This window comes from Paroedura picta, chromosome 1 (assembly GCF_049243985.1).
Source record: "Paroedura picta isolate Pp20150507F chromosome 1, Ppicta_v3.0, whole genome shotgun sequence".
Classification (NCBI taxonomy): domain Eukaryota; kingdom Metazoa; phylum Chordata; class Lepidosauria; order Squamata; family Gekkonidae; genus Paroedura; species Paroedura picta.
In genome coordinates, this window is record NC_135369.1 from 205,056,896 (window position 1) to 205,078,282 (window position 21,387).

The 21,387-nt window shown below is 45.9% G+C and overlaps 1 protein-coding gene across 3 annotated transcripts in view; it reads left to right on the plus strand.

Moving 5' to 3' along the window:
* Positions 1 to 20,938, plus strand: part of LOC143827904 (cytochrome P450 2K1-like) — a 32,783-nt gene extending 11,845 nt beyond the window's left edge. The window contains exons 4-9 of one of the 3 annotated variants that reach the window (XR_013227438.1): positions 513 to 673; positions 7,723 to 7,896; positions 11,497 to 11,641; positions 13,802 to 13,986; positions 14,662 to 16,193; positions 19,343 to 19,454. Coding sequence is in view for 2 of the 3 variants with exons in the window: in XM_077317945.1 (XP_077174060.1) it covers positions 513 to 673; positions 7,723 to 7,896; positions 11,497 to 11,641; positions 13,802 to 13,986; positions 14,662 to 14,803; positions 19,343 to 19,530 (995 nt within the window). In the remaining variant the exon portion in view is untranslated. Of the gene's footprint in view, positions 1 to 512; positions 674 to 7,722; positions 7,897 to 11,496; positions 11,642 to 13,801; positions 13,987 to 14,661; positions 17,155 to 19,342 lie in introns of those variants that run through there. The other 2 variants (XM_077317945.1, XM_077317960.1) reach the window with 2 other exon arrangements.
* The last annotated feature ends 449 nt before the right edge of the window (positions 20,939 to 21,387 follow it).

Here is a 21,387-nt window from a genome sequence, read left to right on the forward strand (position 1 = left end):
GCCAATTTAACATGTGAAATCACCTTTCAAAAGTTTATATCTCCAGTACTTGGCATTACATTACTCAGCACATATAGTCACATCTGATAATGTCACATCTGGCCTTTGAAACTTCAGACCATGAGATAGTGACATAGACATGAGATGACAACAAAGGACACCTCTAGGTCAAACTATGAGATGATGACAAAGGCATTCTCTCCCTTAGTTCATCCAGAACATTGTTTCAAGTTTTAAAGTGTCTTAAAAGAAGCATTCCGAATGAATATATAAGTGGATGGACATGAGAGCCACTTGGTAGGAAAGAGGGTTTTAACAAGTCAAACATCTGCCCAAAACACGGGAGGCCTGAAAATCCAAGTTAGCATCAAAGCAATGAAGGTGTGTTACAAGAAGAGGAAGGACCACATGAAGCAGAATGGGCCTTAATATCAAAGCAATATCTCCTTAATATCAAAGCAATAGCAAGACTCTTTCCAAACTAAATATTGGCCTTTTTTTTTTTCAAATAGGAAAACCATTTGAGACCAGTGTAATCATGAATGCTGCCGCCGCCAATATTATAGTGTTCATATTACTTGGCGAGCGATATGAATATGAAGATCCCACTTTTGTACGACTCCTGAACCTGGTCAGTGAAACTGCGCGGCTTACTGGAAGTCCTTCAGTCTCGGTAATCTAGCCATTCAAAACTGATCAAATACATGTTTGATATTTTGCTACATACCGTGCAGGTAGAGGTTATGTGAGCCTGTCCAATATGGCTTCTTAAATTGTCAGGCTCCATGGGGGCTCTAGCTAGAGGCTGGGGACAGGGAAAAGGAAGGATCACCATTACCTTGATGATATGACGTCACTGCTGGGTCAAATCCACACCACTCTATTATTCAGCAGAAACCTGTGATTTTACCATAGAATTTCTCCTGAATTCTAGAGCAGGGAGATATCTTCCTCAGAAATGACATAGTACCATTGATACAAAAACCATTTTTTTTGTATTATTTCCTCCAGAGAGTCTATTGAACAGTTTTTTGGGGTCAAGGGCTGCCAGTGGCAGGTATTCTGCTATAGCTGACTGAAAAGTCCAGGAAGACTTATGGGATCCTCAAACCTCTCACTCAGGACAGCCTCTCACAGATCTTCAGGTGCAGGTAGGTTAGGGAGTCACAGATTTGCCGCCCACCTTGACCTCCACTTGTTTGTGGGCACAAATAAAGCATTCTGCTTTCATCTGCAAGTCTTTACATGTTCTCTCAAAGCTAAAGAAAATTGCTTCCACATCATCTCCCTTCTGATAACATTGAAATTTCTTTTGTCCCACTGAGGTGATTTCCCACCTCTCTATGGTACTGGTAATTCTATCCTTAACTGGATCTCCTGCATTTTCATATTATACATTTCTTTTTGTTGTTCTCTATCAACTTTCCTCCTTTCTCTCTCCTATTGAGCCATGTTAGTTATTCTATCTGTTGTTCCTTTTCAGCAGTGCCCCTTTCTTTATCTCCCTGAATTCTGGCTAATTCTAATTGTTCCTTTTCCATTTTGCCTCTTTTTTGAAGGCAGAAATTATTTATTTATTTATTTATCATACTTCTATACCGCCCTCCCCGGAGGCTCAGGGCGGTTTACATTATAACAGAGAACCATACATAAAACAGTCTGTAGAACATGTACATCGATAACCAACAATTGCAACCAAACACAACACAGTATAACAGTAAACAATCGTAATACAAACAGGTCCAGGGCTTGTTGATGGGATTCTGAGGGGGGTGGCTTATTGATTGAATTCTGAGGGGGGGGTGGGTGGGGGGGAGCAGGGGCCCTTGGTCGCTGTAGATTAAGTCTGGTCTCGGCCAAATGCCTGGTGGAGGAGCTCCTTTTTGCAGGCCCTGCAGAACTGTTTAAGCTCCGTCAGGGCCCTGATCTCCTCTGGGAGCTCGTTCCACCAGGTAGGGGCCAGAACAGAGAATGCTCTGGCCCTGGTCGAGACCAGACAGACTTTTTTAGGGCCAGGGATCCTTAGCTGATTGAGGATGAAAGTTGAACTGGCAAAAATAAAAACAGAAAGCCCCTAATTTCACCTCCATGTCCTTGACTAGGGCAGAATCTGCACTTACTTTGTTTATTCCATTGTGGATCCTGCTGAATCCAAATCGATTTGAACTTGGGTCTTCCTCTATCCCCCCCCCCCAATTGAAACAGAAAGGTATTCTGCACGTGATTAGGGAAGCTCAGAACAGGGAGGGAAGGCAAGCTCAACAGGAGCCTCTTTCTTCCTTTTCTTGAAGCAGGGCGGGGGGGGGGGAGGATTGGCGACATCAGTGGAGGGGGAATAAATCCGAGTGGCAAATCTATGCTGAGAAAACTTAGGGCTTCTGGAGCTTCTGCCTAGAAAAATTAGGGCTTCCCCTTTAAGGGAAGCCTTTCAACCTGGGAACAAGAAAGCCTTTGAACTGATGCCCTGGCCAACCAGGGCCTCTCTACAGCATAGGAGGCTCAGCAGCAAGTTAGTTCAGGACAAGCAGAGAGCTGCATGTTTTCTCATGCTGATTCTTCGAATATCGAGGGTTTTATCCACTCCAGTCTATTGTGGGGGGAAAGGTAGTGTCACTCTGGACAGAATAATAGAATCATAGAGTTGGAAGGGGCCATACAGGCCATCTAGTCCAACCCACTGCTCAATGCAGGATCAGGACAAAGCATCCTAAAGCATCCAAGAAAAGTGTGTATTCAACCTTTGCTTGAAGACTGCCAGTCAGGGGGAGCTCACCACCTCCTTAGGCAGCCTATCAATCATGCTTGTTTCAGAGGAAAAATTTAAATTGGCCAAAATCAAAATGGAAATGGCATTCAGTGTAGATGGCACAGGTTGAATTGACCTAGGATTGGAATAAAAGCTCCATGCAGATCCAGCCCAGGTCTGCAAAGTGGTGCCATTTCTTACAGGATTTCTTTTAATAATTTAATAACTGCAGTGCTAGACTGTGTTGGGGGCCCGTTTCCATCTCCCAGCCAGTACATATTTCATCAGTATTAAGATCGCCCAGAATATGGGGAGTGATTTTTAAAGATACTTGGTAAACCGCCATTTTTTTACTTTATATCTGCTTAAATTGTTTTATTGGGGTATTTTAACTGATACTGCCTTTTTCTTGTTTTTGTGAACCGCCGTGAGCCAGTTTCTGAGTTTGGCAGTATGTGATGCTATCTGGTTGCTAACCCCCCTTTGATCAGAATGCCCACAGGATCCAAACCTTGCATTAAAATATCAGCTGGGCCCCTGGAAACCGGTGAATCAAAGATTCTAGAAGCTGGTACAACTGGTCCCATAAACCACCAGTCACCTGGTTTGCCAACCGGGGTGGAATATACACGTTTACACACAGAAAACTTCCTAAAAAGTGGCCCTTAACCAATATGACTTAGACATAATCAAATCCCTCCTGCTTCAGATCTTCCACCTCCACACTGAGGTCCACTGATATTAGGAGAGCCAGTCCCCCACTACCACGATCTTTAGAACTGATCTTTACTGCTGGCTTGGTATAAGTTAGGTATCCACTCAAAGACAGGGTATCTGGTTCCCTCACCCAAGTCTCCTATAGGAATAAAATATGGAAATCATTCAGGAGTTTTGGGAAATCTGAATTATAAAATTTGTTTTGCCAGCCAGCCAGGTTCCAAGACAGCAATTTTAGTTGTCAATTGTCCTCCACTATTTTATCTAATTCCCCCTCATGGTCTGAAACTATACAACCATTCCTAGGCCTGCTTTCCTGTTCAGTGCTTTCCCCGATATTAGCCATCATGCATCAGTCCTTTGGCTCGCATGGCTTCTGGTAATCAGCTAGTGGGCCACCAGTGGGAGATTCAAGGGTGGCTGTAACTTTACAGAGTGTTGAGGAGACTGGAAATGAAGGTTTATCATCCAAATGATTGAGATTTGTGGCAGGGGTGGTTTCCAGAGTTGGGAAAAGGATACCTTTAGGTTCATCCTGGGTGACATCCTGTGTCCCCGGGAGTGTCAACCTTAGATTGTTTAATCTGATGGTAATTGCTTGTTGTTCACAATATGGCAAAAGAATTAAGGAGGTCCTCCTCGACAGAGTTGTCTAGCTGAACCGGCTTCAGTAAGGCTGGGCATTGCTCCATAGGTTCGGGTCCTGGGTAGACACCTCTTTTAGAGTCTTTAGAGTCTTTATGTCCACTCTATACAGATCCAAGGAGGAAAATTTTAAATAAAAGGGCATTTTCTTCAGCTCATGATAGATATGGATATTTGCTCTCCAATATGGACCCATTTGTGTCACAAAGGGTTGCCACCTTTGCTTTGGCCGCAAGAAAGATTCGAGCTGGTCTTATGACAAACTAGTAAAAAAGCCCATTGTATGTCTTTAATACAATGGGCGCTAGCCTGTCGTGGCAGGGAGGCCCTGGAAGCGGCACCGCTGGGCCCAGATCACTTACCAGGAGCCTGGCGTCGAGCTGGGGCTGCTGCAGGTCGTTGAGGAGCCGGTAGGTGTTCTGGCCGCGGCTGGCGGGCAGCTCCTGGGCCTCCAGCGGCTGCGGCGGCTTCTGGGGCCAATTCCCGGCTGGTCAAGGGAGCAAGGCTGGTGGGCGTCTCCCGGGGCTCGGGCGGTGGCGATGGCAACGGCGGCGTGTGCGGCCGATCCCCAGCCTGTGGAAGGCAGCGAGGGTGCTGGGCGGTTCCTGGGGCTGGGGTGGCGGCGGCGGCATGTGCGGGCGATCCCCGGCCTGTGGAAGGCAGCGAGGGCGCTGGGCGGCTCCCGGGACTGGGGCGGCGGCAACGGCGGCGTGTGCGGCCGATCCCCGGCCTGTGGAAGGCAGCGAGGTCGCTGGGCGTCTCCCGGGGCTCGGGCGGCGGCGACAGCGTGTGCGGCCGATCCCCGGCCTGTGGAAGGCAGCGAGGGCGCTGGGCGGCGAGTCCAGGGCGGGCCAAGTGGCCAATAGGGAGGCGCGCTATGCGCGCCTCCCAATTGGCCACTTGGCCCTCGAGTGGCACTCAGAGGGGCCCAATCAGGAGCCGCTTTGCGGCTCCTGATTGGACCCCTCCGAGTTTTTATCCCGGACCGGTCCCGCCCTAACTCCTCCCCACCACCCCTTACTCCTTTATATAGTCCGTGGTGCCCGTGGCGCCACGAGCGGTGTACAGATACTGCGGGCTAATGAGCAGAAGGTATGGGTAAATGTATGTAATTTTTACTCTGTGTTTGTTTTTAACACTTGTATTATGTCTGATCTTGCCGTGGCCTATGGCCTAGTGCAATAAAGTTTGACTTCACATGACTTGAGTTTGGCAGTATAGAAATACAATGATAAATAAATACATAAACTTTCTACCTTCCTAGTGAACCAGTAGTCGACGACCTTCTGAGGTGTCTAGATTAGGCATGTGTTTAAAAAAAATCCATAAACTTTAAGATTCTGCCAGAATCTATGAAATTCATGAATATCTCTTCACTTTTTTTGATTTTGATACCTCTTCACTTTTTTGAAAAGTTTCAGGGCCTTTTGTGTGCATGGTTCCACCCCCCTCCCACTTCCCAAGCAGCAGTGTCTCCACAGCCCGAGAAGAGGGGTAAGAGAGTGCCCACCAAACAGCTGACAGGCATCTCACCTGCTCCCTTTAAATCCCTCCCCAGCTGTAGTGGGCAGGCTCCCTGTCATTATTAGCTGTTCAGCATACTACCTGTGAAGGTGGGGTGAACATTTAAAGGGAGCAACCAGTGCACTGATCAGCTGATGATGACAGGGGGCTTGCCCAGTCCCTTTAAAGCCCTTCCCAACTGGGACTTTACAGGAGTGAGTGGGATGCCTGTCTTTATCAGCTGAATGGTGCATGCTTCACCCACCCCCCACCTTCTCAGTAGCTGCCTGAGAAAGTGGGTAGAAAGCATTTAAATGCCCGAATCATGGCTAAATCACAAAACACATTGCAGCCACCCTGATTTGGACAATTTGTGTACTTTTCAGCCTATCTGAACTGAACCACCTATATTTAGTCTAGAGCTCTACCTCACAAACATATCTTCAGAAATATACCCTTGATTACCCCTTATGACTAGGGAGGATCCTCCCTCTCTTCCTCAGAAAGATTCTCCTACTGAATTGGCTCATTATGGGAGTAAACACCTAACTACTAGACACTGTGTAGATGGTCAGTTGAAAAGTCTGTTCTCTCACTAGTTTTTCCGGAGAAGAGTTCATCACCCATGAATCAGACTTCTCTCAGACCAGTCTCTGACTGAACTCTCAGACTGACTACCCTCCATTCCACAGCCAGCATTCACTCCCATTCAGCTGAGGCTGGCCAATCACAGGGCTCAGGAGCAGCCTGTAGCCCTAGTTCTCTCTGCCCAGTAAGGAGTTTTAACTCCTCATTGACTGCTCATAGAATCATAGAATCATAGAATCATAGAATCATAGAATCATAGAATCATAGAATCATAGAATCATAGAGTTGGAAGGTACCTCATGGGTCATCTAGTCCAACACTGATCACTATGCAGGACACTCACATCTCTATCACTCATCTATTGTAACCTGCTACACCCTTGAGCCTTCACAGAATCAGCCTCTCTGTCAGATGGCTACCTAACCTCTGTTTAAAATTTTCCAAACATGGAGAACCCACCACCTCCCAAGGAAACCTAACTGTCAGGAACTGTCAGGAAAACTAACTGTCAGGAACTTCTTCCTGATGTTTAGATGGAATTTCTTTTGAATTAATTTCATCCTATTCGTTCTGGTCTGTCCCTCCAGTGCAAGAGAGAACAACTCTGCTCCATCCTCTATATCAGTGGTCCGCAACCTTTTTTAGGCTGCGGACCGGTGTGGTTGGGGACCACTGCTCTATATGGCAGCCTTTTAAATACTTGAAGATGGTTATCAGATCCCCTCTCACTCATCTCCTCTCTAGGCTAAACAGACCAAGCTCTCCCAACCTTTTCTCATATGTCTTGTTTTCTAAACCCCTCACCATTTTTGTTGCCCTCCTCTGGACACACTCCAGTTTGTCTACATCCCTCTTCAACTGCAGTGCCCAAAACTCAACACAGTACTCCAAGTGATGCCGAACCAGAGCAGAGTTAAGTGGTACCATCACCTCCCATGATCTAGACATGATACTCCATTTGATACAGCCCCAAATCCCATTTGCCTTCTTAGCCACCGAGTCACACTTCTGACTCATGTTCAATGTATGGTCTGCTAAGTCTCCTTTTCACACATGGTACTGCCAAGACAAGTCTCCCCCATCCTATATTGGTATTTTTGGTGTTTCCTACCTAAATGCAGAACTTTACATTTGTCCCTATTGAACTTCATTTTATTCAGTTTAGCCCACTTCTCAAGCCTATCAAGATCATCCTGCTGCTGTAGCTCTAGTATTAGAGCCTCATTTTCTAAGTGCTGTCCATCACAGGCACTAGGATAAGTCCAAGGGTGACATAGACCAGGAACCCAGAAGTCTGCTCAGAGTGTGTAGGTCAACTGCGCTGGATCACAGAAGAGAGCATTCAACTAAGTATGGGATCCTTCTGGGTCAATTATCTGAGCAAAAGGATCCTTCTGGGTCAATTCTCTGAGCAAAAGGAGCAACAATATTTTAATTTAAAGTGGTTTGAAATCTGCCTGAGTCCTACCATTTAGATTTCAAGTTTTCTTAGTCTTTTTTCTTCTCATATATCATTCCTTTAGGTTGCCAATTTATTTCCTGCTCTCGACTTTCTGTTTGGTGGCAGAAGAACTGTTGTTAAGAACAGGAAAGAACTGCACGCGTTCATAAAGACCACCTTTGTAGAACGCCTCAAAGAACTGGATGTGAATGACAAGAGAAGATTTATCGATGCGTTTCTAATACAACAGCAAGAGGTAAACATGCCAGCAATCTCAGATGAACTTCTCTCATCCATTGATTTAAAGTCTTTTTGCATATGAATGCCAGGCCAGCTGGCAAAGAATTCTGCTTAGGGAAAGTGGGAGCAGCTCAGTAAACTAGTTTTTATTTCCTAGTCTTCAGTCATTAATCTGTTACAAGAACTATCTCTATGGAAGGCCTCTTGTGGCGCAGGGTGGTAAAGCATCCGACATGCTGTCAGAAGCTCTGACCATGAGGCTGGGAGTTCAATCTCAGCAGTTGGCTCAAGGTTGACTCAGCCTTCTATCCTTTTGAGGTCGGTACCCAGCTTGCTGGGGGGTAAATGGTAATGACTGGGGAAGGCACTGGCAAACCACCCTGTATTGAGTCTGCCATGAAAACGCTAGAGGGTGTCACTCCAAGGGTCAGACATAACTTGGTGCTTGCACAGAGGATACCTTTATCTTTATCTCTATGGAGACAGGGATTACTTGCAAGTCATAAATAAATATTGAAAATTCATCATTTAGCAGGAAAAAAACACAAGGGAAATATTTAGTTCAAGTTACATATGCAGGGCAAATATTATTCCATTTAGTCCAGTTCCCCGTTTGTCTTTCTGTTGCATCTCTGCAGTAAAAATAGCTAAGAGAGCTACTTTTTAAAGAAATTGAGGACTGAGAATTCAGAGGAACTAACATATCATGGCAACAGCTGATAACATAATTTAAAACATCATTGCCCTATATGCAACTCCAGCATAATCTAGACCAGGCTTCCCCAACCTTTTTACCATCAAGTAACCTCTGAAATATTTGTCAGGCTTCAAGAAACCCTGGTCGTGATGTCAGCAGGCCACACCTTTGTTATGGATCATGCAGTGTAAAATTTACAAGACCACAACAAAGACAGCTAAGCAGCAAGAGGATTTATTTAGAATACATGTTTCCAAGCATGGAGAGAAAGCCAATTGGTGCATTCTCTGAAGTCTGCATCAGTGCGGCTCATTTTTAAGACCTTGATACGTCATCATGAGGTATCCTGACGCTCACTCCCTCACTGTCCCTTTGACCAATCAGGTCGACGACGAAGGGCGTACAATCTGACCTATCACGGGTGGCTATATATCTTTTTACAATTTTCTCTCTCTTTGTTTCAAAGAATACATTAATTTATATGGAGAGATACTACATTCAGGAGCTATCTGCTTTTGACAAATTCAAGGTTACTTTGAGAGACAAAGAAATAACTATACACATAGTGCCACAGCAGCCAACAATGAACTCAAGATACATTCTGCCTGACCTAAAAACAAACCATAGACAGACTGTGGCTAAAGTGTGTGTGTGACTCAATTGTGTTCCACAAATCTATATAATCTATATTATCTATATCACCTTCCTGCCACACCCTCAGGAGTCACATGTCTCCAGAACTTGAAGCCTGAAGAATATTTCTGGAGGTGTCTCAAGGATGGAAAAGTTGAGAAAGGCTGATCTCTGTAGTCTGGAGCTCAGCTGCCATTCTGGGAGAATCCTAGACCCTACATGGAAGCTGGCAGCCATACTGGGCTTGTCTAAAGCCTGGCTTGGCGGAGCCTAATTTGGGAGCTATTATTCTTACTGTATATTTTGGTGCTCAGAGAGTGTGCTATTTTCTGTTTTTTTCTGAATGGTTGCTCTATATTCCTACCTTTGGAGCTTCCATTGTGATTTTTCTTGTAAACAGTTTTGCAGGCAGATGCGCTGAACATTAGAACAAGGACTCCTGTGACACTCTTATGACAAACTAGTTTTATTCGATGTGTCAGCTTTCATGCGCAGGAACACTTCTTCAGGTGCAGGTGAACACTTCTCATAATAATAAAACAAAGAAAACGGACGCGGGGAAAGGAGTGCATGTCAGGATTGTTAGAAAACCCTATCATAAATTAGCCTGAGTTTCTCCATGACAGTTAGATTGACCTTTGCAGCTTGGTGCCTGGGAGCTCCAGGCCCATATATTATGCATGCTTGCTTAAAGTCGAAACTATGTTTATGTAGCCATTATCTCTGGAAGCTATGAATGTTCTTCCCTTTGAAGCCTCTCGGCTGGGCTTGCTTCTGGTAACCATAACATCTTATCTGAGCCTGAAGACAGCCAAGGACATGTGAAAGTAACACTGTTTTTAATTGTACCTGTCTCCTCTTCCTTCCTCCCCTCCCTTGGGAACTTTCAAGTTTTGGGCGGGAGAACTGTATTGATAAGGAGAAGCAAATCTGTCCTCAGGCAGATTTGACTTCTCTAGTCTAAGTGTATTAAGTAATTTACAATAAATGCTTTCTATTCTAAGAAGCTTGTTGTGAGTCCTTGCAACGTCTGACAGTGCATAGAAAACAGAAGCATGATGCCAGGGTTACTTAATTCTTAACAACCCCAATGGCATCTGTTCTCATCATGGCAGCTGCAGGTGGCCATTTTCTCTGGGTGTTCTTTTAACTTCTTCCCTCCCATCACTGGATTCTTGGCTTCCATTTTTTCCTGGTATGCCTTCTTATCTACAGAAGAAGAAGAAGAAGAGTTGGTTCTTATATGCCACTTTTCCCTACCCGAAGGAGGCTCAAAGCGGCTTACAGTCGCCTTCCCATTCCTCTCCCCACAACAGACACCCTGTGGGGTGGGTGAGGCTGAGAGAGCCCTGATTTTACTGCTCGTTCAGGACAAGTTTTATCAGTGCTGTGGCGAGCCCAAGGTCACCCAGATGGTTGCATGTGGGGGAGTGCAGAATCGAACCTGGCATGCCAGATTAGAAGTCCGCACTCCTAACCACTATACCAAACTGGCTCTCAGAAAACATACACACTGAACTAGGAAGTTCAGAGGTTCCAGAGATTCGAATATGCACATCTCTCTTTGACTGACCTATTCATTGAGAATCCTGAATTTAGAATATTCTATTTCCAAAAGAATTTCAATATTTATTTTTCATGCAAAAGGAGCAGGAGGGTCTTTGCTTCTGTTTTTTTTTCTTCTCATGGCTTGGTGTATTGCAAATATTTTGTATGTGTAGCTGGGTTTAATCTAGAGTCAAGGAAATATTGAGAAGGTCAGCTTAAGGTCTTGGTAATTACCTTTCAGGCCATAAGTGGTCTAGGCCCAAGTGTACGTGAGGGACTACCTCACTGTCTATACCCCCAAAATGCTCCACCACTTCCAACTGACTGGTGATCCCTGGCTCCTAAGAAGCACGTCGGGCCCCAACCAGGAACAGAGCTTTCTGTATCATGGCCCCCATATGGTGGAATGAGCTTTCTGAAATCAGGGCCCTGTCTGAGCTACCACAGTTCTTCAGGGCCTGCAAAATGGAGCTTTACCACCAGCCATTTAGTTGAATTCGACTGAACCAAAATCACATGCTGGGACATGTAGAAACCCCTCTCCATGAACTGACCCCCCAAACTGACCAACCTATGGGACCATAGTTGACAATGTTGTAACCATTGGTGTCGGAAAATAAATCAGTTGGGGCTTTCCACCCTCATCAATGTTGTGAAGTCTTCTAGGCCTTCTTGGACTTTTTTCATGATGTAATCTGGTTATTTAATTTAATACATTTCTTTCTTCTTATCTTGTAGAAGAACAGGAACCAGAGCAATGTATTTTTCCATAATGAAAACTTAAAGGCTGTTGTGAGTGACTTATTTACTGCCGGCATGGAGACCACTTCAGTTACCTTGCGTTGGAGCCTGTTGCTAATGATAAAGTACCCTGAAGTTCAGAGTATGTCTTTTCCATTGTTTCGTTTCTATAATTCTAGGAAATCTGGATTCCAGTTACACTTAGTGCTGAGAATGTAAAGAACTCCCAGGTTACCTTTGGATGATACCTGGATGAGGGAGAACAGGAAGCATCAGTGAGTTATACTTCCTGTTTTTCCTCAGCTACCATAAGGCTGAAAGCAGAAGGGGGTTGTGAACTGCTTGAATTCTCTCCTCATTTTTGACCTCTGGAGCTTGCAGACCTCCCTCAGTAACTTATGGCATATGGTTGAGGCCAGGGCAGCTCTCCCACTAATCCATCAGAGGATCCCCTCCAATATTGGGATCTCTAACACCGAGATCATGGTTAGATGTATTGTATTGGTGCCACCCTCTTCTGAACATTATTCTCTCCACCAGGCTGAACTAAGATCAGAATTGTGACCACCGCCGCTATATGTTATGTGATATGTTATATGTAACTTTTAATTGGGGGTTTTATGGGGATTTTATTGTGTTTTAACTATTTATGTTGTAAACCGCCCTGAGACCTATTGGGAGAAGGGCGGTCTAAAAATTAAATAATAATAATAATAATAATAATAATAATAATAATAATAATAATAATAATAATAATAATAATAATAATAATAACTTTACCTTCTATTCTGTGGCGCAGGTCAGGGGACATAAAGAGTGCATCCTCATGTAGCTAAAGAACTGAAATCTTTCACTTCACTGTTTTAGATATGAAATGCCATATTCTGAATTCCTTTATCATATTGTTTTGGTGTAATGGTCAGCATATCAGACTGGGAACTGAGAGACTCCACTCTACCACAGAAGTTCCCTGGATCATCTTGGGTTGGTCACATACACTCAGCCTAACCTCCTTCACAGGGAGTGGTTATGAGGAGGAAATCAAGGAGAGGCGAACAATAGAAGCTTCTTTGAGTCTCCATTGGGGAGGATGGCAGTGTACAAATGAAGTACATAAACCAAATACTGTTTAATCCTTGATGCCTTTGTGCTGCCCTGCTGGCTCACACACTGGTTAACAGTTAATTACCCTCAGCTAGGAAGCCAAGACCTCATTGTCCATGGACTTCAAGTCCTTTGAGTTCCTGCCATGCTGCCAAGGACTCATGGGAAGTGTAGTCCATGAACATCAGGAGAGCCACAGTTTGGCAACCCTCTGGTATATAATAATGTGGCTCTCTAGCAAAATATATATAGTAACTAGGGGCAAAGCCCGTTGTATCCAAGAATACAATGGGCGCTAGAGCTTGGCAGTGGGAAGAGGAAGGGGAGGAGTTGTCCGGTCTGTAGGGGCATGGGGTTGAATGTGTGTGTTGTGTGGGAGGCTGTGGTGCCATGGTGGCAAATGAGGGTACGGGTGTGGAGATATGGGTGTCAAGAACCTGTGGTGTGGAATGTTCGTTGAGTGTGGGAGAGGACTGACCTTTGGGAATTGTGGCATAATGGTTACAGATGAGCTTTCCAGAGCCATGTCCTCAGATATGTAAAGGGAAAATCAGACTGGAGACTCTTCTTAGGGAAAGATTAAATAGCAACCAATTCCTCCCAGTTCTGCGTCATTTCCCTTCTTGTGTGAATTAGGCCACATTCACCGAAATGCCCCTATGCCCTAATACACATGGGGTAGTCAGAGTACACAGGTGTCCCCCCTGTTCCTTCTTTTCACTGTTGATAAAATGTTATGTGCCCACATGCTTCTTTCATGGTTGCTCCTTAGAAGAAGAACGGATTTTTGTACCCTATTGCTTACTACCCAAAGGAGTCTCAAAGCGGTTTACAAACACCTTTTCCATTCATCTCTCCACAATAGTCAACCTGTGAGGTATGTGGGGTTGTGAGAGGTCTGAGAGAACTGGGAATGGGCCACAGTGACCCAGCAGGCCTCAGGTGTCTCAAAGCATTTTCCAATTCTCTTCCCTTTCTCTGCCCATAGCAGACTCCACATGAGGGAGGTGGGGTAGCGAGCCTCACAGGGAAGCTGGCAACCCTAAGAGGAAGACTCTCTGTGCACAGCTGCTTGTGAGTTTTTATCCTGGACAGGGCCCACCCTAACTCCTCCCCAGGTGGCCTTACCTTTTTATTTAATAGGAGTGGTTAAAGATGTGGACCTTCGTAAGGATTAAGAAATGTTTCATTTTCTCAGATAAGGTCCATGCAGAAATTACAAAGGTGATTGGGTCTGCTCAGCCTCAGAATGAACACCGACCAAAACTGCCATATACCGATGCAGTGATCCATGAAATTCAGAGGTTTGCTAGCATTCTCCCGATGTCCGTGCCACGTGCTACCGTTGTGGATGTCACTCTGAAAGGCTACTTCATTCCAAAGGTGATCTGTCTAACTCCATTCACTTTTAAAGTCTTAGTGCAGTAGATATTGGTTCATTCATTCCCTAGAACAGGGGTAGTCAACCTGTGGTCCCCCAGAGGTCCATGGAATACAATCCCCATGAGCCCCTGCCAGCGTTTGCTGGCAAGGGATCATGGGAATTGTAGTACATGAACATCTGGAGGACCACAGGTTGACTACCCCTGCCCTAGAACACTTTTCGAAGGGCTTGCTCTTCAGAGGTTGAGGAATTTCAGAGGCATTCAGTGAAACTATTTGTCAACTCCCATGAATGTCAGTGGGAGAGATCCAGAGCTGGCCCACTGAGGAGGGGGAGGGACATCAGATCCAGTCCTGTCAGCAGCATCAAGGTCTGTCATGGCAAGCAGTAGCCCCAAATTGACACCTGGCCCCAGTGGGTCACCTGCCCATTCTCTCTGCATTCCAATGGGGGCTGGGAGCTCAGGCTGGCTGAGGAAGCAGCGCCCTTTTCTTGAGCTGTTTCTGCCTCAGAAGCCATAATTGTTGAGAGATGCGGCACCACCACTCACAGTAGTGTCAGTGTGGGGGGGGGCAGTTTCCCCAGTGTGTACACAGAAGGAGGAGGGTGGTAGACTTTTCTCCTTGATGGACCATCTTCCTTGCCTTCAATAATTCAACTCCATCATTTTGCAGGGAACAGAAGTCATTCCGTTACTGTACTCTGTGCTGTACGATGAATCTCAGTGGGAAAAACCACATCAATTCTATCCTGAGCACTTCCTTGATTCCGAAGGAAAGTTTTTCAAGAGAGATGCCTTCCTGCCTTTCTCTGCCGGTAAGCGATTTTGTCTATTTATCACTGTGAGCTAAATTAATCGGAAATAAAGAGCTGCCCCCATGACAGGGTATAAAAAACAAAACCAAGGATGATGGTGCAAAATAGGTAAAATATTTTTATTGCTGGGTTTTTGGAGTGTCCAAAAATTCCTTCCATGTTTTGCTGAAAAAAATGTTTCTTCAGGGGAAACCTGACATTCTTCTTATACACACAAACACACAACAAATATAAACACACATGCACACACACACACATGCATTGGAGGCACAGAGAGGCCTCCTGGTGGAGGCACCTTAGGGGTGTGTGAGAGGCAGCGGGGTGAGTGCGTGGTGGGCTTGGGTCAGTGGGCAGGTGGGTTGGCCACTGCTGGGCTGCCACTGGCCTAGCAGCCTCCCATGGCCACCACATACCTTGGAAGGATGGGGAAGGTGGTGGGGCGAGCGGGCGTCAGGCTGGGGCAATGGGCGGCCAGCCTGGCCACTGCCTCCATGACACTGCCTCCACTGCCAGTGTAGTGGCCTCCCATGGCTGGGGGGAAAGCGGTGAGGCAAACAGGCAGCAGCCTCAGGGCTCTGGCTGGTTGGACACTGGTGTCACTTTGCTGCTGCTGGGGCTTGTGCGCTGGGTCTGTGGCCTCACAGGGTTAGCACGCGGGGTGGCAGCATGGGGTTAGCATGCGGTGGAAGAGTGGCTGGGAGACCTCTGGCTGGGCACCACTGGCGGGCTAGGCAGCCTGGGCACCATGGACTCAGCACTGCTGCCATCCTAGTGGACCAGCGGGCTCGGCAGGGCGGCACAGTGTGCAGCACTCGGCGCTTAGGGAGCTTGTGGGCGTGAGGCCGGTGTTATGCCTCGCTGCTGGCAGCAAGGGGCAGGTGTTTCAGAGGTGCAGCTGGCTGCACCTGATTGGGCCAGATTTGAGTCTGGATAGTCTCAGTGGGTTGGACATGCTCCACCCACCGGGGCATTTAAGAAATATATAGAGTCACAATGGATAAGTATATATATATGTGTGTGTGTGTGTGTGTGTGTGTTGTATGTATATGTTTATATATTAATTTACTTATTTATTTATTGAATTTATATACCACCCTCCCCGGAGGCTCGGGGCGGTTTACATGGAACATATGAACAATACATAAAACTTCTTACCGAGCCACAGGACCTCCGTCTCTGAAGGATTGAGCTTCAGACGACTCTGCTTGAGCCATCTCGTCACTGCTTCCAGGCAACTGGCTAATGCTTCTGGGGGAGAGTCAGGGCGGCCTTCCATCAGGAGGAAGAGCTGGGTGTCATCTGCATATTGTCATCTGCATATTGTGCGCGAGGGCGCATAAAGATGTTGAATAGGATTGGAGAGAGGACCGCTCCTTGTGGGACTCCGCAAGTAAGTTGCCGGCGGTCTGATGTTCTCTCTCCTATTGCAACCCTCTGTCCACGATCCTGGAGGAAGGAGATCAGCCATTGAAGGGCTGTCCCTCATATTCTGGCATCGATGAGGTGGCGAGCTAGAAGCTCATGATCAACTGTGTCGAACGGTGCTGAGAGGTCTAGTAATATCAGCAGTCCAACTGGTGACGGAAATCGTCCGTCAGGGCGACTAGCACTGTCTCTACCCCATGGCCAGGCCGGAAACCTGACTGGGATGGGTCTAGGACTATCCAGGATATCTTTTAAGTATCCCTCCCACAGGCCCATCGACAGCGGTTACTTGCAGCATAGACTCTGCGTAACCTGGAAGAGAATACATTCTTTTGATAAAAGAAGGAAATTGTTTAGACATAAGCGGTTTCTCCAATTCCGCCCTGATTTTCCGGCATTGGGAAGTTAGTTTGATCACATTCAGTTTTTGGGAAAAGGTCTCCACTGCCTTTAAAGGTGAAGGTGAAGGTATCTCCTGTGCAAGCACCAGGTCATGTCTGACCCTTGGAGTGACGCCCTCCAGCGTTCTCATGGCAGACTCAATACGGGGTGGTTTGCCAGTGCCTTCCCCAGTCATTACCGTTTACCCCCCAGCAAGCTGGGTACTCATTTTACCAACCTCGGAAGGATGGAAGGCTGAGTCGACCTTGAGCCAGCTGCTGGGATCGAACTCCCAGCCTGATGGGCAGAGCTTCAGACTGCATGTCACTGCCTTACCACTCTGCCCCACAAGACTGCCTTTAGGACCATAGTATTTGCAAGTGTCCTTGGGCATGGTTTCTTCTGATTGCTGGAGGTTTAGGATAGCAACAGACTTTGCTAATAAAAACTGAAAATCATCCAGGCTGAACAAGCGTTCAGTTTGTTTAGGTACCTGGATAGGTTCCACCTGTTCTTCGTCAGAAATAAAATCCTCCTCTTCCCTGAGCTTATGTATGTATATATGTTGTCAGATCTTTTAAGATTTGTATAGTACTATTACTGTTTTTTCTCTTTTTAAATTGTCTTAGTTTTTAATTGCTTGTATTTTAATTGTGGTCTGAATGACCGTAAATAAATATTGATTGATACACACACCTATATATCTATATATATATCTTGTTAAACATTTGTTGGGTGCCCCTTGCCTGCCCTCATAAATGGCCAGTGATGGGCCTTGAGGGAATGGGAAGGGGAAGAGCCTCAGGTATGATGGAGGGATTGGGATTGGGAGGGATTAGGAAGGGGAAGAACCTCAGGTATGCTTCCCAACCATACACTTGCACCACTTCTGGGGGTTCTCGAAGCATGAAGAATGTTTAGGGTGAAAAAGTTACTATGTGCAGGGCCGATATTTTAAGACTTGGGTTTTCACTTTTAATATAGAACCTGCTATGAAATATTTATGTAGGATTCAAGGGGGTAACAGTGTAGGTCTGAAACAGCAGAAGAAATTTATAGTCCAGTGGCATCTTTAAGTTCAACAAAGCTTTATTCGATTGAATACATCTTTGTTGGTCTTAAAAGGTGCCACTGGACTATACATTTGTTCCTATGTTGTTTATTATGTATTGTTTTAAAATGTTATTAACCACCCTGAGGTAGCAGGGATGGAGCAATAGACAAATTAAATATTTACTTATTTAATGTACTATCTTATGCAATTTTAACCAAATTTATGTAAACCCAGTATTTTTGTCATTATGTTACGTTTTATAGATTGTCCTGTAGAGACCTTTTTAGACAAAATGCATAGGCAATTTTTTGGAGACTTAAAAACTGAGTGATAAAATATTTTTACCCATTGCACCATTGGCTCTGACTTGATCAAGAGATTAGGCACCCAAGACCTGTCAGGAATCAAGCTGAGCCCAGCTAGCAGAGTCCATGATAAAGACACATCCGAGAGCCAACAGGTAGTTGAAAATCCAAGGAAGAACTTTATTAAACAGAGTCTACATACAGCTAAAGCAGGACAAGATCTCCTAAGCAAAGATTTTGATAGTAACAGGGAACAATAGTCAGTTCAGAATGGATATAGGGTTCTCTCAATAAGGGAGAGGTACAAAGGCATTTCGGCGGGAGAGCACCAAAGGTGCTAAGGTTCACAGGCTTGCCAGATGGCCGGAATCTAATCTCTCTGGTTACAGCCCTGTTGAGACTAGGCTGTCTATGCAAGGTCACTGGAGGAGATTGATAAAGCAACAGAAGAAAACTCCCACTAGGAAGGTAGGGGAATCTTGGAGCCTGAGGACAGATTTACAGGTTTACAACCCTCGACCTTGCCAGGCTTCAGAAAACGAAACTAAGCAGGTATGAATCGAGGTTCATGACAAGACCATTGATTTGGAACAGACTTTTTCATGAAGCCCCGGCATTTCTTGATGGCCCTGGAAGAGTTTCCTGAATGGGTGGGGGGGGTTAATTAATTTTTAATATATAGATTTTTTAATTTGTTAAGCGTTTATAGGGGGATAAGAGCATATATCATCAGGTCAGCCCCCTCCCCCCAATGGCCAATGATGGGCCTGGATGGGGCGGGAAGAGGAATGGCCCCAGGTGGGTGTGTCCACAGCTGTGCTTCCCAGCCATATTCTGCACAATCACACCACTTCTGGGGTTTCTCGAAGCCTCAAGAATGTTTCAGGGCTTTCTCAATGGTAAAAAAAAGTTGAAAAAGGCTGACTTAGAAGAATACTGCCCCAGCCGACCATCTCTCATGTATTCTGTCAAAATTAGGGTATTCCTTAAAGGTAAAGGTATCCCCTGTGCAAGCACCGAGTCATGTCTGACCCTTGGGGTGATGCCCTCTAGCGTTTTCATGGCAGACTCAATACGGGGTGGTTTGCCAGTGCCTTCCCCAGTCATTACCGTTTACCCCCCAGCAAGCTAGGTAATTTTACCGACCTCGGAAGGATGGAAGGCTGAGTCAACCTTGAGCCGGCTGCTGGGATTGAACTCCCAGCCTCATGGGCAAAGCTTTCAGATGGCTGCCTTACCACTCTGCACCACAAGAGGCTCTTACAATCTTACTATGTCCTTAAATCTGCCTTCCTATTTACTTATTTGTATATTATGATAAATTTTAAAGCAGTTAAATAAACAGGTTTCCCTGCTCCATCTGTCTTACCACAGGTCGGCGAATATGTCCTGGTGAGATCCTGGCCAAAACGGAGCTCTTCCTGTTCTTTGTGAGTCTCTTGCAGAGATTCATTTTCCAGCCCGCCCCTGGGGTGTCAAGAGAAGACCTGGACCTCACCCCAGCGATTGGGTTTACGACCCCTCCGATGCCCTACAAACTCTGTGCTTTGCCACGTTCTTAAGCTCAAGTACTCCTTTGGTCCCCTGTGTGCTCCACCCTACTTTTCTTCATTTCCTTGCCCACCAAGGATGTTTCAGACTCAGTGCAAATGGATTCTGCTTAATAACCACCTCAGTGTTTCCTGTGCCTGTCCATGAAAACCCAAAAAGCTATTTTGCAATTTGGACTGCCCTCGAGTCACTTGTGTCTGCTAATTTCCTGTATTCGGAATCAGGAACCCTAAGTAAGCAAATGCCAGAAAGTCCATGGAAAATTGGTTGCCGAACAGAATATTGACAGGCAGGCGGGCAACTTGGCTTCAATGAAGATGCCGACAACTTTGTTTAACTTGGCGTAATCTGGCCACAGCTTTTATTTTGCAAACTGGGGAGTGTTGGTTAGGCATAGGTAGGAGACCTGTGGCCGTGGTCAGCCGACCACGCCACCCCCTTTATGATCCTGTGGGCTCCCAAGGAACCTCCCTCTCATCTCCCAGCCGGGAGACCAAGTTCCTTTTTCCCTCAGGACCTTACCCAGGGAAGTGTACTCAAGGTGTCTTTGGGGGCGCACACCACCATCGGCCCCACCATGAGCCACCCGTCTATGTGAGTTCCGTGCTCCATTCCTTGAGCAGGCCACTCACACCCAGCCACCTCTTAGGAGGCCCCTCATCTAGGGAGACCTGGGACGCAGGCCAGGCCTCCCCCAAAAATACAGGCTCCCCCTATGCCTTCCCGCAAGCTGTGACATACAAATGCGCAATTAACAAACCGCTTAACTACTAAACAGAACAACTGGGAGGGAGGGTGGGAAAACCGTCCGTCTTCAGCAGTTTCGGGCGAAGAGGCCGAGCCTGCGCACGTGGCGCTATTTAAGGCCCGGTCCCCGCCCCTCCTGCCCAGGCGCGCCTGTGCCAGGACGCCTCCAGCGCGGGCTAACTGCCCCACCCCTTTCTTCTCGCGCCTTCCTTGGGCGCCTGCACCGCCGCCCGTCAACGTGGTGGCTCTGGTAAGTCGTGCCGCTTATTTTTGACAAATAATGCCATTTGCAAACAAGAATGATAATTCATGTCACAAAGCGAACTATCAGCTGATTTTACATGGACTTCTGGGCATCTGTTTTCTCAGTGCCTACTCTGTGTCCCCTTCATAGTTTGTTTGGTTGCCAAAGAAAGGCTGGCAACTCTTTGAGAGCCCACAAAATGGAATTGTTTGACAATGTACCGAAGAACAATCATGGCATTAACAAGATAAAAGAATCATTGATAACTTAAATATTAAAATATTTAAAAAAGATAAAAACATTCCAGCTATAAGAATCATTCTGGTTTTAAAACTCACAAGCATTATCTCAAGCAATGGAGACTATCTCTACCTAAGTTGTTCCGAATCCACCCAGGTCTTCCTTGTTTTGATTGCTCTCCAAGCAAATCTGGCCACAACAGAAGTTATTTCTGTGCTTTTGTCTGACAACATGTCCGTGATTGCCTCTGAGTTGGGCTTATTCTGTAGGGAAGATATAAGTTCTCCCCTGAATTGATCGTATAGCCTACATTGGAGTAATACATGTTCAGATGTCTCAATGCTGCCATCCTGGCAGATGCATAAACGATCACAGATGGGTATTTTTTTGAATAAGCCTTCCCTAAAAGCAGATGGGAGCATGTTATATCGTAAGAGAGTAAATGATCTCCTATCAAGTGTGAACAATCATGGTATGGATGTGTGTGCATAAAACAATTATTATTTCTCTTAGACTCACAGCATCTAGGGCTTTTTACTTTCCTTCTACGTAGCAATCCAAACATTAGTAACTCGGGTGTGCACATGGGAAGGAGATTATAAGAATCTACATGTATGCATCCTATACATAAGAAACT